At 39.4% G+C, this 17,387-nt stretch overlaps 1 protein-coding gene across 2 annotated transcripts in view; it reads right to left on the reverse strand.

Moving 5' to 3' along the window:
* GPD2 (glycerol-3-phosphate dehydrogenase 2) overlaps positions 1 to 17,387 on the reverse strand; it is a 163,653-nt gene that overhangs the window by 100,588 nt on the left and 45,678 nt on the right. For both annotated transcript variants that reach the window (XM_066279488.1, XM_066279487.1), the window contains exon 3: positions 2,568 to 2,739. In XM_066279488.1, the coding sequence (XP_066135585.1) occupies positions 2,568 to 2,739 (172 nt within the window). The remainder of the gene's footprint in view (positions 1 to 2,567; positions 2,740 to 17,387) is intronic.

The following is a 17,387-nucleotide window of genomic DNA, read 5'->3' on the forward strand; positions in this document are numbered from 1 at the left end:
TTCAGGGAAGCTGGCTTTCCAACTCCCCTTACCTTCCCCTGCCACTCTAGGTCTCCATTTAAACTACTTCCTCTGCCTTCATAGAATCTTCTCATGTTCTCCTTCTATCACTGACACCCAGTCAGTTCTCAATTCTGGATTCTACCAAATTGTGCATATTTACTGCCTCCACTCTGAGCACTACTAGACAGACATGGGAACAGACATACACATACACACACACACACACACGTATCCTGTGTAGACAACAAATTTATATTTACTAATCTCAGCAAAGTAACCCTAACACCCTATCACATTCTCTATAAGGTAGTTCTAAACATTTCGTATATGGAAGTCCCCTATCCTACTTACAAGTAGAACTCAGTGTTTAAGAACAACTCTTTTTTTTTTCTGTATTTTTCTGAAGTGAGAAGCAGAGAAGCAGAGAGACAGGCTCCCTCATGTGACCAACCGGGATCCACCTGGCATGCCCACTAGGGGGCGATGCTCTGCCCATCTTGGGTGTTGCTCCATTGCAACCGGAGCCATTTTAGCACCTGAGGCGGAGGCCATGGAGCCATCTTCAGCACTCGGGGACAACTCTGCTCCAATGGAGCCTTGTGAGGGGAAGAGTGAAATAGAAAGGAGAGGGGAAGGGTGGAGAAGCAAATGAATGCTTCTCCTTTGTGCCCAGGCTGGGAATCAAACCAGGACTTCCAGGGACTTAAGAACAACTCTTAATAGTCACACAATCTCCTATTTTATATCTTAGAATCTTTGTCCTTTGTTTCTGCTCTGAGAAATGTCTCCTACCTCCCTGCCAAAACTAAGATACATCTCTGCTATCTCATTCCTGCATTTTTACCAGATCTTGTTCCATATGTTGACTTCTATTACTTGCATATTAAAGTTCTCCTGCACAGTCTTTGAGTCTACAGAAATATTCAAATTGTTCCTATCTTTAAAAAGAAAAAGAAGAAAGAACAAAGAAAGAAAAGAAAGAAAGAAAAAGAGAAAAAGCAATTATTGTACATATTACTTATTACTTCTTTTCTTTACATCCTACCACACCATCAAGTTACCTCTTTTCTCTTGGGAGTCTAGATTTCTTAAAAGTGCATGCCCATCCCAGTTCCTTCCTTATTGCCTAGCCATTTCTCTTCAGCAAACCTAATGCTCTTTAGGATCTCAAAGTGGTATATTTAGTCAAGTCCAATACCAGGCCCAGTTTTGCCTGTCTACCCTTCTCCCATTCTCCCCTAGACAGCCTGTATGCTCTCAATTGACACACACGCTGTCTCCCATGTGCACTGCCTCCTTGCTGTTCCTCCTGCATGTTCCTTCAGATTGGAACACTTTTCAGCCAGCAATATTTGCCTATTAAATTTCTATCTGTGCTAGGTAGAAGCTTTCATTTTTATGGGCACAAACCCCATTCATGAGGGCTCTGCCCTTATGATCCTACTACCTCCCAGAAGCCCTCCCTCCTAATACTATCACATTGGAGGTTAGGATTTCACCATAGGGAGGACACAATATTCAGATCACAACAAATTCAATCCATGCCTGGCCTGTGGTGGCACAGTGGATAAAGCACTGACCTAGAATGCTGAGGTCACCAGTTTGAAACCAGAGACTTGCCCAGTCAAGGCATATATGGGAGTTGATGCTTCCTACTCCTCCCTCCTTCTCTCTCTCTCTGCCCTCTCTAAAATGAACAAATAAAATCTTAAAAAAATAATTCAATTCATGATTTTTTTGAAGGAATCTTTTAAAGCCACTCTTATTTTATGGTTTAAAATAGTTATTATAATTTATAAATCCAGTTTACCATAATCCTGTACAGTATGATTCTGAATATGATGGCCAAAACAGTAAGGATACCAGTGTTAGCTGATACAGTGTTACAATGTGGGATAAACTCTTCCCACAGGAGTGCTTGGGTACCATATGTGATACATAACTGCCTAACTTCCAATTCCATTGGTGGTGCTAGTTTTAATTTGCATATTAAATATTATTGTTAGTAGTTAGCAAAATTTTATTTTTCTTTCAATAAAAATGGAACTCTATTATTTCTTCCCATAGTTAAATACATTGTTTAGTTTCATTGTTTAGTATCTTAGATATATATATATCTAGATATATAGATATATATATCTAAGGTAGAGTGTCTAATTACATTAAAGCCCTACCTCATATTTGAAGAAATAATTTCATATTAAATTTAAAATTTTATACATTTTTATTTTTAGTTTTAGAGATATACAGTAAATATTCTCTATGGGGTAGACAATTTATTTGCAAATAAAGTCACAAAAGTAACATTAGGTTAATAAAAATCACAGGAATACAGAGTTTTCTTTTTAAATAAATTCCTTTAAGTGTAAAAAATTATACTTAATTTTAAAATTGTGAAAGCTTCTACATTAAAAAAAATATGAAGGTGCTTCACAAATGATGAAAAATGAGTCAACGCAGCGGAAATGTGACTAGTAGCACAGAATGCCTACTGTGTGTTTACACTGGGGCAGAAAGATGGCCCCTTCTTTATCCGTGTTACATCCATCCACCTCAGGACTTACCTCTGGTGACAGCATCCAGTGCACAGCCACACCCTGTGGCTCCTCCTCCAATGATAAGGACATCGAATTCAGCCATGTTTTGCAAAGTCAGCAGCTGAGCTTCTCTGGAAGGAGGCTCCCTGTTAACAGGTTCTGAAATGTACTCTGCTGCTTCCACATAGGCCAGGCTCATCTGATGTAAAAGGAAATCATTTTCAGTTGCTCATCTAGAATGCAAATTTATTAAAGTTTACAACATACTATAAGAAATACATCAGGAAGATAAGGAATACCAGAGCTAGACCCTAGTCCACGGTCCACAGGAGTTACAGGACCATAACTCCTTGGAGAAAAACCAAGTCCTTAAAATCTAGGTGCTTTCCCCCCCATTGAATTACAACTATGAGCCATGGAAAAGTTGGTTTCAGATTTAACCTCTCAACTGCTTGTTCTTTTTTTTTTTTTTTCCACAGAGACAGAGAGAGAATCAGAGAGGGATAGATAGGGACAGACAGACAGGAACGGATAAAGATGAGAAGCATCAATCATTAGTTTTTTTGTTGTGGCACCTTAGTTGTTCATTGATTGCCTTCTCATACGTGCCTTGACCATGGGCTTTCAGCAGACCGAGTAACCCCTTGCTCGAGCCAGCGACCCTGGGTCCAAGCTGGTGAGCTTTGCTCAAACCAGATGAGCCCACACACAAGCTGGTGACCTCAGGGTCTCAAACCTAGGTCGTCCGCATCCCAGTCCGATGCTCTATCCACTGCGCCACCACCTGGTCAAGCTCAACTGCTTGTTCTTGTTTCACATACAGACAAGCTTAATTATTTTCCAGACTGCACAGCAATTCCCAAATACTCTGTCTAACGCAATTTATAGAGAACATGAGGAAATGTTTTTATCCAGTAGCAGCAAATTATTCAAATAACATTTAAAAGTTTTGGAAGGAGGAGGAAAAAGCACTTTAAAACTTTCTTCAATTTCTTAAATGTATGTGTTCTTCATTCTTTAATTCCCCTGATAAAATATATTCTAGAGTTTGGAGGTCTGCAAGCTTAAGTCAGTATAATTAAAAAGAATCTGTTTAACACAGGTTTAAATAATCAGCTAAGGCTAATGGGAATAATATTTTTCAAAGATCTTAGAGGCTTACCTATTAAATGTTTTAATATAAAATTATAAGTTTTATACATTTAATATACACTATTTTGATTTTTGAAAGGTTTAACAATAATATAATTAAAGCCAGTTGTAGTCCCTCTAAAGAATAATAACCTTCTTTCATTAGAATGTAATTTATCATTCTAAATCTAAAATGATTCTGGTCTTTAAAAAAAAAAAAAGTAGTTGCCAGAAGTCAAGAGTCAAAATCCTAGAAAAATACGTATATGTTTTTCTCCAATATGCTAACACTAGGCTCATTCACTATATTGACAATGCTGGCTAACGTTGCTCTCATAGTTCACTGTCCACAGATACAGCATTTCTATTTTCTCTTCTTTAAATCACAGCATCTGCACAGCCACAATGGCAGTGTTTTTCCTATGCTGTTGCAGGGGCCACATAAGAAATTCGGAACCACCAGGCCATGACTTGCTCAAGGAAAGGTGATCTTAGTGCTGATCATTCTGACAAGTGAATTTTATTCAGTTAAATAAAGTAAAGCAAATTCCTCCGTACAGTTAGATTTCATTATAATTTTTATTTTTTTAAAAAATCTAGAAGTCATGATATAAGGCTGGTGGCCATGGCCATGCAGGTTCACACTGAATTCAGGCAGACGGTAAAGAACTGTGGAGCCAGAGGATGGTGGGCCATTCTGTTCATTAGAGTCTCACAACAGTGGAGGAGCAAGTAGACAAGGCAAACTGCATCTCTCTCTCTCTCTCTCTCTCTCTCTCTCTCTCTCTCTCAGAGCTCACAAACAAAACAGGCCAAGGGGGAAAAACCCCTTCTCTGGCAAACAATGGCCCCTCCCAATGGTGGCAGGCAATCTGCAATTTACATTCTGCCATCCTGAGTGCAAGAGCCAATCAGGCAAAGTACAAGGTGAGCAAGCCTAACACAGTTGTTTGCCCAACACATGGAATACACTGAGAGAAATAAAAATTACGGTCAGAGGGTCCTACTTTAGGTCTTAACACTCTTGTTTACCAGTAATGAACTTTGACCCATTATCTCTCTGAGTCTTGGTTTCTTCACTTACAGAATGTGATAAAGTCCCTGTCATGACTGTCCCTTCATTTCTGTCTGAATGGTACATGATACGAAAGTAGCTGCTCAACTACAACCCACCACACCAAAGAATTATTGTTGTTGCTGTTTGATTCTTAATAGCATATCAAAGGAAACTTTTCAAACATATTTTACTAAGTCTCATAAAAACAAAAAGACATAATTATATTTATATAATTATAAAAGATATAATTTCAGGCTATTAATTCAGATGCCAAGCCGCAAAAATCTTATCCTTCATAAAATTTCTCCTAATTATTTGTTAATAACCTTTTCCCCATGTTCACATTTACATACATTTAAGGTAACAAACTAAATAAATGTAACTGCTAGGTGCTATGGAGACTAAAACAACTTTCAGTCATGATCTATACTTTCTATTATTTAATGAGGAAAAATATATAAACATACCCCCACACACACAGAATACTGGGCTATGACAAGTTAGATGAGGGAGAGAGAGTCTTTCAGTGGAGGATTTCAACTGGGCCGGACTTGGATATGAGACTGACTAGTGACTAAACCACCAGTGAGTTTTCCCATATCAAAAGAATTTTGCTGACATTTTCTGTTTTCTAGAAATACTTGAAAAATAAATTTTTGTTCTTTTAAAATTGATTTTAGAAAAGAAAGGATGGGAGAGAGAGAAAAACATCAATTTGTTTTCCACTCATTTATGCATTCATTGGTTGTTTCTTGTATGTTCCCTGAACCAGGACCAAACTCACAACCTTGGTGTATCGGGATGATGCTCTGCCAAGGCCTAAGTCCTAACGAAGTACATGATTCTAAAACCCCATACTCTTCTCTGCTAACAGGTCATAACTATGAATATTAAACTCAAATAAACTTCTTCAGTAATTGATGGGCATCTCTCATGTTTTGTGGTTATCTCATTACATTGATTGAACTAATTCTTCTGTCTTTATCCCTCATCTCATCCTTGTCATCAGCATGCTCCAATTTGTCTCATCTTAACAATCAAAAATACCACTTAACATGTTTCTAACAATCACCCTAAAAATTCTTGAAAGCCCTAGATATCTTTGCTTTTTCTACTGCCTCACCTCCTACTCACTCTAATCTAGATTTTCACATATACATTAGTACCACCACCACCAAAACTAGTTAATGTCAAATATGGTGTTAAATCTAATGAGCCTGTTCCATCCCTCATTTTAGCTGTCATATCAGCATAAATATAACTGTTCACTCACTTGGCATCTGGAAGACAGTCTTCTGAGTTGAGATTCTCATCCTCTCTCTTTCATTCTCTCCACACCCATCCTTTTAACCACTTTCTCCTACTTTTCTTTGGATGTCCATCTACTGCTCAATATTAAATGCTGAGGTTCCTATTGGATCTTAGTCTTAATCACTGTTCCCAAATCACTAAAAACTTTCTCTAGAGAATCTCTTCTACCTCCATAGTGTCATATATCCTTTTTACCATACTGACTTCCAATTTTGTTCCCCTATTCCAGAACTAGCTATCAAACTACCTACTTGGCACCGCCATTTTGGAGGTATCACTTATATTTCAAAACTGAACTGATGACTTTATCTCCCCAAACTTTTTTTGCCCTCTCAATGTTCCTCACCTCAGTAAAGGTACTCTTATGCATCCTGTTCCCTATACCACTCTCTTCAGTACAACACTTGATGAATCACCAAGTTCTACCAACTCCACCTCCTAAAAAACTCTCACATCTAGTCACATAATCTTCACTGTCACTTTCATCCAGGTATCTTCCTTTTTCCCTATACTATATGGTATCCTCCTACAGGGCTCCACTCATTTACCATGCTTCCTTCTGAGTCATGATCTATACTATAGCTGGGTAAACAGTTTAAAACCCAACTAAAGTGTCCATATGTAAAACCCTTCATGAGTTTCCAACTAAAGGGAAGAAAAAACAACATTCAAACCATCTGAAATATGATGAAATGAAAGTCCTAAAACTGAGGAATTAAAGAAGCCACATGGAGATTGGTAGAAAGTGTAGAGATGGGAAACGCCTAATTCCACACCCATGTGAGTTAAACCTGTCAGATAAAACGCAGGAGGGATATCTCAGCTGCAGAGGTTCCCCTGAGGAATGAGGGGACCCAGCTACACAACAGGTCCCCCAGCCCATGATTACAGTGCTAGGAAGAGAAGTCACCATAACTTTTGTTTGTAAAACCAGCAGGGATGGAGGCTGAGGGAGACGGAAGGCTACTGTGGTACCAGGCAGTTCCTCTTAAAGGGCCTGCAAATGGTCTTACTCAGACTCACTCTCTCTGAGCTCCAACACTGGGACTGCAGCTTGAAAGACAAAGACATATGGAGAGAAACTGAATTGCCTGGCATCAAGGCCAGACATTGGGGGGGGGGGGGGAGCAAGTTTCTCCCATACAGAAGTGCTGGTAGCGGTCACTGTTATTTATCTGAAACCTCCCAAAAAGCCAGCAAGTAGAAGCCATAACTGAGTCTCCATCAATCCAGTTATCACTGTTTGCTCTACCCTGGTGATTCCCAGAGACCCCGCCCATCACCTTACAGGCCCACCCAAACATTTCCATAAAAATGGCTTGTCTTGGCTTATACCACAAATTTGTGTGTGTGTGTGTGTGTGTGTGTGTGTGTGTGTGTGTGTGTGTGAGACAGAGAAAGAGAGAAAGAGAGACGAACAGATAGGGACAGACAGATAGGAAGGAAAGAGATGAGAAGCATCAACTCTTCATTGCAGCTCCTTAGTCTTCTTAGCTGTTCATTGATTGCTTTCTCATATGTGCCTTGATAGGGGGGCACTGCAGCAGAGCAAGTAACCCCTTGCTCAAGCCAGCAACCATAGGCTCAAGACAGCAACCTTTGGGCTCAAGCTAGTGACCATGGAGTCATGTCTATAATCCAGTGCTCAAGCCAGCAACCCTGAGCTCAAGCTGATGAGCTCGTGCTCAAGCCAGATGAGCCCATGCTCAAGCCGGCGACCTTGGAGTCTCAAACCTGGGTCCTCCGTGTCCCAGTCCAATTTTCTATCCACTACATCACTGCCTGGTCAAGCTCATACTACGAATTTTTTAAAATCTCTCAAATAAGCAGCATCTGGCTTTAGAGTATCCCTATACCTTGCTAAGTAGCCCCACACACAACAGTAGTGACAGCCAGCCTTGGCTCATATCTTGGCCTCTTCTAGGATCTCCAAACCCAATACAAGTAGCAGAGATATGCAGATCACTTTGTAGCTGATGCCAGGTGCCCCTGGAATGACAGCAGCTAACCTTGGCCTGAACCTCCTGAGAGGCCACAGAGCCAGAGGACCCAGTGGACATTATCAGACCACCCTGAAGCACCACCAACTATCTCCACAAGCAACATACTCAAGGGATGAACTTAGTGGGCACCAGAGCCCCACTAAAGTAAGTCCTACTCTGTGGTTGGGCCCCTGCACAGCTGATCTTCCATGAGTGTCAGAGGTTGGTAGTCGATAGCCACATCTAGTCTTTGCAGATGATTGAAAATTCCTCCCACTGACATGCCAACAGCAATCAAGGTTCAACTACAAGAGGAGGGTGTACACAGCCCACATGGTGAAGGACAGGGCACACCTTAAGTGCCCACCTTGTGTTATAAGGGAGGCTGTGCTACTGGACCCTACCAAACACTACTACACTAGACCATTCTACCAAGCCTGCGAGAGTTAGTAGCCCCACATAATACATAGAAACAAACACAGGAAGGTCTGTCAAAATGAGGAAAGAAAGAAACAGTGCCAAATGAAAGAACAGAACAAAACTCCACAGAAGGAACTAAACAACACAGAGATAAGCAATCTACTAGATGCAGAGTTCAAAACACTGGTTATAAGGATGCTCAATGAACATAGTTAGAACTTCAACAACACACAAAAGAACCAGTCATAAATAAAGGATAGACTAACTGAAATGAAGAATAATGTATAGAGAATCAACAGTAGAGTAGATAAAGCCAGTAATCAAATCAGTGATTTGGAATATAAGGAAGTAAAAACCACCCAATCAAAATAGCAAAAAAAAGAAAAGAAAAGAAATATATATATATATATATATATATATATATATATATATATATATATATAAAATAATGAGAATAGTGTAAGAAGCCTCTAGGATAACATTGAGTGTATCACCATTTACATCAGGGGTCCCCAAACTTTTTACACAGGGGGCCAGTTCACTGTCCCTCAGACCGTTCGAGGGCCGGACTATAAAGAAAACTATGAACAAATCCCTATGCACACTGCACATATCTTATTTTAAAGTAAAAAAAAAAAACAGAATGGGAACAAATACAATATTTTAAATAAAGAACAAGTAAATTTAAATCAACAAACTGACCAGTATTTCAATGGGAACTATGCTCCTCTCACTGACCAGCAATGAAAGAGGTTCCCCTTCTGGAAGTGCGGTGGGGGCTGGATAAATGGCCTCAGGGGGCCGCATGCGGCCCACGGGCCGTAGTTTGGGGACCCCTGATTTACATCATGGGGGTGCTGAAAGGAGAAGAGAAAGAGCAAGAAATTGAAAACTTATTTGAAAAAATAATGACAAAGACTTCCTTAACCTGGTGAAGAAAATAGAGACATAAGTCCAGGAAGTATAGTGAGTCCCAAAGAAAATCAACCCAAACAAACCCACACCAAAACACATCATAATTAAAATGTAAAAATTTAAAAACAAAAAGAAAATCCTAAAAGCAGTAAGAGACAAGCAATCAGTTATCTTCAAGGGAGCTTCCCTAAGACTGTCAGCTGATTTCTCAATAGAAACTTTTCAGGACAGAAGGGTTTGGCACAAAATATTTAAAGTGATAAAAAGAAAAAGCCTACAACCAAGGTTACTCTACCTAGCAAAACTATCATTTACAATCAAAAGACAGATAAAGTTTCCCCGACTAGAAGAAGCTAAAGGAGTTCAGGACCATCAAATCAGTATTATGTGAAATGTTAAAGGGTCTTCTTTAAGAAGAAGAAAAAATAAATAAATAAATATGAACAATAAAATGGGAATAAATACAAATCTATCAACAAGTGAGTCTAAAAAACAAAATAAACAAGCAACAGAACAGAAACAGACTCATAGATACAGAAAACATTTTGATGGTTGCAAAATGAGAGGGGTTGGGGGCTGAAGGTTGTATTAAAAAGGTGAAGAAATTAAGAAGTACCAATTGGTTGTCAGAGAACAGTCATCAGGATTTAAAGTATATAATAGCAAATATAATCAACAACATTGTAATAACTATGTGTCATGTCAGATGGGTGCAAGATTTATTGGCATGATCACTAAGTCATGTAATGTCCAATCACTGGGGTATACACTCAAAATTAATATAATATTGTATGTCAACTGTTATTGAAAAATAAAAATGATTGTTTAACTTTTTTTAAGATTTCATTCATTTTAGAAAGGAGAGAGAAAGATATAGATGGATGGGGGCAAAGGGAGGTAGGAGCAGGAAGCATCAACTCCCATATGTGTCTTGACCAGGCAAGCCCAGGTTTTAGAACTGGTGACCTCAGTGTTTTGGGTCGATGCTTTATCCACTGTGCCACCACAGGTCAGGCCGAAAAATAAAAATGATTTTAAATAAGAAGAACAAACTACTGATAGGCGCAATATGAATGAATCTCATACTCACTATGCTAAGTCATGGTCAGCAAACTATGGTCTTCCACCCAAATCTGGCTGCCACCTGTTTTAATAAATAAACTTCTTTTCAAACATGACCAAACTCAATTATTCATGTATAGCCCATGACTGGAACAGCAGAATGAGTAGTTGCAACCAAAACTATATGTCCTCAAGCCTAAAACATTTACTAAGTGGCCCTTTACCAACAAGTTTGCCAATCCCTGTGCCAAGAGAAAGAAGCTAGACTCAGAAACCTAAATATAGAGTGATTTTGTTTCTGTTACGCTGTGTAAAGGCAAACATATAGGGTCAGAAGACAAATCAGTGATTGGCCGGGTTTGAGTGTTGGGGGTGGGAAAGGAGACTACAAACAGGATAACGGAACTTTTTGAGGGTGATAGAAATACTCTATATGTTGATTGTGGTGATGACTATATGACTATATACACTTGTTAAAGCTCACAGAACTATATATTTATAAAGGGTGAATTTTACTGCATGAAAAGTACACTCCAAATTATATATTAATAAACATAACTAAAAAATAATAGTACACAGTTATTATGTGGGGGGCATTATTATAAAGCAGGGGTCCCCAAACTACAGCCTGTGGGCCGCATGTGGCCCCCTAAGGCCATTTATCCGACCCCCACCGCACTTCCGGAAGAGGCACCTCTTTCATTGGTGGTCAGTGAGAGGAGCATAGTTCCCATTGAAATACTGGTCAGTTTGTTGATTTAAATTTACTTGTTATTTATTTTAAATATTGTATTTGTTCCTGTTTTGTTTTTTTACTTTAAAATAAGATATGTGCAGTGTGCATAGGGATTTGTTCATAGTTTTTTTTATAGTCCGGCCCTCCAACAGTCTGAGGGACAGTGAACTGGCCCCTGTATAAAAAGTTTAGGGACCCCTGTTATAAAGGTTTTACATTTTTCTATTCATTTAATTCTCACAATAACCCTATGAGCTAGGTACTATTAAACTCTTCATTTTACAGAAGTAACAGACAGAGAAGTTAAGCCATCAGCCCGTGATTATACAGCTGGTTTATGGTAGAGCTGGGAACTGAACCCACACAGCCTGGCAACAGACTAAGTTTTTTTACAAAACCATACTGACTCCACATATAATCCGAGGGGGGGAAAATGAAGAAACAGACTAAACAGTTACAATAAAATAAGTTATCAACAGTTGTTAAATGCAAAGCTTTTTGTTTTGTTTTGTTTTTTGGTATGGTTTTGTTGTGGAGGTTTCGCTGCACAGTCCTCCCAAAACAATTTTTTAAAAATATATGGCACTATTGAGGGTAATTTATTTAATTCTGACACTACATTTAAAATAACATTTTATTTTTGTTTATTTTTTTTTCATAAAAGCTGGAAAGTGTTGCAACTGCGAAGCTAAGCACCAAGTTTATTTTAGAGGCAGTAAACAGCCTGAGGCCCTACTTCTAATTATGATGAGAGACTCATTTTGGCTTCATATGGCTTTGAGTCACAAAAACACATCTGCACCCTACCTTCCCTAGAATATGTTGATGGCGGGGAAATAAAGAAGGGAAGCAGCAGGAATAAAACAGTGGAGGTAAGGAACAGCATGCTCTAAGAAATGAGGCTTTGTGCTCCACCTTCCCAGGCCTGCCCTCTTCTCGCCCTCCTCCTGCCTGAGGCCATTTGAGTCCACAGGCATCTGGGAGACAGGCTCCATTCAAGGACTGACCCAGAGCCGCTGGGAGAAGGCTTGCAAAGGCCACCTGCTCTAAATCACCTGAGATGTCTGTGTCCTAAGAAGACATCTCACCCACTGTCACTCATTCAAGCAATGTGTATTGAAGGCCCTCAAGGAATCTCCACACTGGAGAACAAAACAAAAAGATAAAAAGGAAATTATAATCTCACTTAACAGATGGATTTAAGATAGAGAAGAAGCTACAAGAGTCACAGGAGGCACCCCTAACCCAGACCTGTGAAAGTGTCCTGGAAATTATAGCCAAATCGGGTCACGACAGGTTAATAAGTATTAGCTAGATGACAGTAACAGGAAAGGAAGTAGAAATAGCATGTGCTAAAACCAGAAGTCATATTAGTAAATTACTCATCACATTACTTTCCTGAAAACATGAGCTACACATCCAATATTTAAAAACTGCTATGTTTCATATAAAATTCAGAATTTCTATCTATCCGCTAGAACTGAACAGTAGTGCTACCCTTAGGCGGGGCTTGTGCAGTTAACCCAGCATCCCCATTCACTAGCGTCATGTTACCAGTCTGGCCCCTGTAGGCACAAAAGTTTGCCAACCCTGACCTAAGAACAGCACAAGCCCTGCACCACCAGATTCAGAATCTATTTCCTAATTCAGCCTTTGATGCTGGAAGAAAAGAGAGCCCAAGACACAAAGCACACTGCCTTTTGCCTACCTACTTCCAACCATAGCTTCCAAACAAACAATTCTTCTTCTGGAAGAATCAAAAGAACATCTAATATTTAATATTATTTTGATGTTATTTCTGACTACATTTAATTGTTGTTACAGACTATGAGGATGAAGTGTTTTTATTAACTTGTAAACAAGTTTTAGATACACTTTAAAAAAATAAAATTCCTCCATTATTCTGCTAGAAAATGTACAGCTTTTTGTCAAGAGACTGGTATACTGAACACTGACCAGGAATTGAAAGCCACGTTCAGAATCTTTGAGAGCTCACATCTCAGAGAACAGAATGGGATTCAGAATAAGATCAGTTTCACTATGTCTGTGCACCATTAGACTTGCAAATTAAAAAAAAAAAAAATCCTAGACATTTGCAACTTCAGGTGAGACCGAAAACAAGATCTAATAATTAGTGTCTATTTCTGAAAGAATTGCATATTTAAAGACCACAGGCAATTAACAACCAGGTTGTCCTGTAATCACGTAAAGTAATAATTGGTGTATAAAGTAGGATTTCATGTAAATCACTTCATAATGCAACTATCATTCTCTCTCACATTATGTGATTCAACCACATATTGATAATGGAACTGCTAGTTGCTTTGTGTTTTGTCATCACTGAAATAGACTGACTGTATCTGTGTTTTCCTGGAAAGTAAAATGCAGTAAGCATCTCTTTATGAATCGTAAGATGCTTTAAATGGCCTTCACCTTCTTAGTCACTTTGTGATTCTAAACAATGATTTTTTAAATCTTGTAATTACATGACAGCAAGCAATATTTCTCTATGTACACATACTTGGTGATGGATTCATGATTACTCTGTAGGATCTTGGGGACCAGACAAAAGAAAACAAGGTAAGTTTAGCCTTCCTGGGTAGCTGAGAACACAACTCCAATTTACCTAAAAGGTGCTATCCAACCTTTAAGTGGCTGGGATGTCTCTGAGAAATCACAGAGAAACTCTTAATAGTAATCATAATATATCCTTATAAAATATTTTATAGCTATAAAATAGGGAAAACACTTTGGCTCTGTCTGACTCTACTTCAAATAAATTCACAATGTAACAGACTACATAATCTAAGGTTTAAGGGATATGTTTCACCAGTTTTCAAGTAAATATTTTTAAAATATAGAATATTGGTGTGGAGGTGTCTAAACTTGCTATTGTTCTTTAATTCCAATAGCGTCCTGAGAATGAAAATACCTAGAGAGGAAGTCTGAGATCTGAGAGGCCAGAGAAGGAAGGAGATGAGAACTGTCACTTGCCTGAATGCTACTAGAGCACACATCCTCCCCTGTTAGCTCCGTTAGGTATACGGTGACTACAGAAGGCAGGTACCGTTAGGCACCATCTTTGACCAGCAAGGAAACTGAGTTTTGTGATTTCTTGGATGAGTAACTGAAAGAACCACACGTTGATCCCTGGTTTGACACTAAATCACAGTCCTCACCACCGCTGGATTCTCTTTGCCTACAAGTGTGGGTTACCTGGGCCCCGTGATCCACCAGCCTCTCTGACACCAGCAACGCAGGGCAGTGTTGATGGCCGCAGTGTGATCAGAAGGCCTAGGGACCCTGCCTAGACTACAGCCAGCCACACTGGACAGTGAGGTTGACAACCGGGTGCCAAGAAGCACCACTTTCCATTAAAACTTCCCTAGTGCATGTATCTGGAAGTGGACACAGAACTAAAAGAAGCTTGTCTTCCCCGATCCTTCTCAGATGAATAAAATGCTCACCCATTTTGAACCCTTCCAAGCAATATAGATGGCCACCGGCTACTTTTCAACCAGATGTTCAAAATAGTTTGGGGTCAAATTTGTGGTACCATTTTCCATCTAGTTGTACTCACAAGCTTATAATTAGATTTCAAAACCTCTTTGTTGAAAAATCAAAAATTATAATAATAAACAAGTAAAATTAACATTGCCTAACTTATCTTAAAGCATCTATTTTCTTCGTAGTTTACAAAACCCTACCTAGAGGAAGCCTTCATAACACATTTCCTGCTTAACTATTAAGCAGGAAAATGGGGAGAGAAAAACTAAGGGACTCTCTCAGTCCCACAATAATCCTAAAAAGTTTCTTAAAGAGGCCTTAAAACGAATAAATAGTTGAAAATGAAATGCAAAGTCAAATCAAAATGAATGTCAGTGTTGCTCAGTTAGCAACAGCCTAGAAGCGCACCAGCTGTCAACGCTAATCATAGCTCAGTCGTTGACTCACTGTGTCACCTATAGCAGTTCAGTTAACCTCGCTGGTTTTGCATGCCAGCAATAAAATAGCATCACAAACTCCTCGAAGGCCTGGCGTGAGTTAGAAGGCAAAAAAATATTGCCATGGCCTCACTTTGGAAGCTAAGTGTTAAACAAAAACCAAAATTATAAGGAAGATGATAGGATGCTCTTCAAAGAACATTTCCAACTCTGTCCGCATAATTTTAGTGCTTTGATGAAACATGCCTCTGAAGAAACAGTTAACCATATAGAGTAGTTAAGAATAGTTTCAACTGGCCTTATCGAAAATACAGTGTATTCAGAATCTTTATCAAGCTTTAGCCATCAGACACAGTCTCGACATATTTAGTTGTCTTTCTAGGAGAAAAAAAAACAAAACAGTTTTTCCAAAAATCCATGCACGATGTTTTAAATAAGAAGTAAATGAATGATAGAGTCTTTGGCATAAACTCTTACAATAAACCTCTCATCAAAAGAAATATAGCTCGTCTGTCACATACATTAGAAACTAAAGTCGGGACACAGATGTAATGGCTAGATGCTTAACAAAACTTTTTCTTTTTCCAGAGAACACTATTGGACCGCATTTCCCACCCTCCCTTACAGCTGGCTGGAAATGATCCAGAAGGTCAAAAGCTCTATAAATGTGGCAGAGCCACTAGAATAAAGGGATATGGGTTCCTGAATAATTACAAGAAACAAGTTCCCAACCTATCCACACTGGACTGTAATGTGGGCAAGAAATAAACCTTAACTGTGATAAGCCACGGAGCTTTGGGGGTTGTTTTAGCTTACTCCATTAAATACAAAAATATGAGATATGGTTAGCACTAAAACCCAAGATCCACAACTCGCCTACTTTGTATGTCGTCCATACATGGTTCAAAATCTTCCTGTGATAGATGAGGCCCCATTGTTTACAGAAAAATAAATCCACATAGGTAAAGCTCCACAAGGGCAGATCATCAAATGCAAGCCTTCCAAACCACGGTGCAGAGTTCTACCTTCATGTTTCACGGAACTGATGCTGATGGCCCTTGAAGTAGCCAAGTAGAAACAAGAACCCTATCTTTCAATCCTGAGTCCTTTCTCCTCTCACGAAATATACATTCCTCACATGGTAGCTAACAGTATAGTTTCCATCTCAACATTAAAATCAACAAAAATGAATACTGTGTAAGAGCAGCTGCTATTACAGTACTTTGTAAGATTGTTTTTTAAGAGAAAGGCTGTTTATGAACCTATGAAAAATGCCTCTGGAGATGGAAGATTATTTACTCAGAGAGAACAAACAAGTCTGGTAGCCTGAATTGATTCACGAAGTTAAAAGCAATCTGGTAAGCAAACATGTCACATAATAAGAGAAATAAATGAGCGACATCAGTGCTCAAGAAACATTATATTAAGTTCAAACCCACAGATTTGCTTTAACTTAAGAATCAGAAGAATATTTACAACTGAGGTTAATTTCTTTCTTCTTATTCTAATTTTTATTTATTGGTTTTAGTGAGTGAGAGAGAGAGAGAGAGAGAGAGAGAGAGAGAGAGGAACATCGATCTGTTCCTGTATGTGCCCTGACCAGGGATCAAACTGGCAACCTCCATACTTAAGGATGAGGGTCTAACTAACCATGCTATCTGGCCAGGGTATGAGATTGAACTCTTTCTATGTGTGACAGAGACAGAGAGAAACAGACACAGAGAGGGACAGACAGGAAGGGAGAGAGATGAAAAGCATCAGTTCTTCATTGTGGCACCTTAGTTCATTGATTGCTTTCTCATATGTGCCTTGACTGGGGGGGGGGGCTACAGCAGAGCGAGTGACCCCTTGCTCAAGTGAGCGACCCTGGGCTTCAAGCCAGTGACCTTTGGGCTCAAGCCAGTGACCATGGGTCTATGTCTATGATCCCACGCTCAAGCCAGCAATCCCATGCTCAAGCCGGTGAGCCCACACTCAAGCCAGCAATCTCAGGGTTTCGAACCTGGGTCCTCTGCATCCCAGTCTGACTCTCTATCCACTGTGCCACTGCCTGGTCAGGTGAGGTTAAATTCTTAAAGATATTAAGTGTGTTCAAAAATATATAGTTAGCCCTGGACAGTGGCTCAGTGGATAGAGTATTGGCCCAACATATAGATGTCCTGGGTTTGATTACCAATGAGGGCACAGATAAGAAGCAACCATCTGCTTCTCCCCCCCTCCCTCTTTTTCCCCTCTTCCCTTCTAGCATACAGTGGCTCAGTTGGTCTGAACATCGGCTTCGGGCACTGA

This window comes from Saccopteryx bilineata, chromosome 5 (genome assembly GCF_036850765.1).
Source record: "Saccopteryx bilineata isolate mSacBil1 chromosome 5, mSacBil1_pri_phased_curated, whole genome shotgun sequence".
Lineage (NCBI taxonomy): Eukaryota > Metazoa > Chordata > Mammalia > Chiroptera > Emballonuridae > Saccopteryx > Saccopteryx bilineata.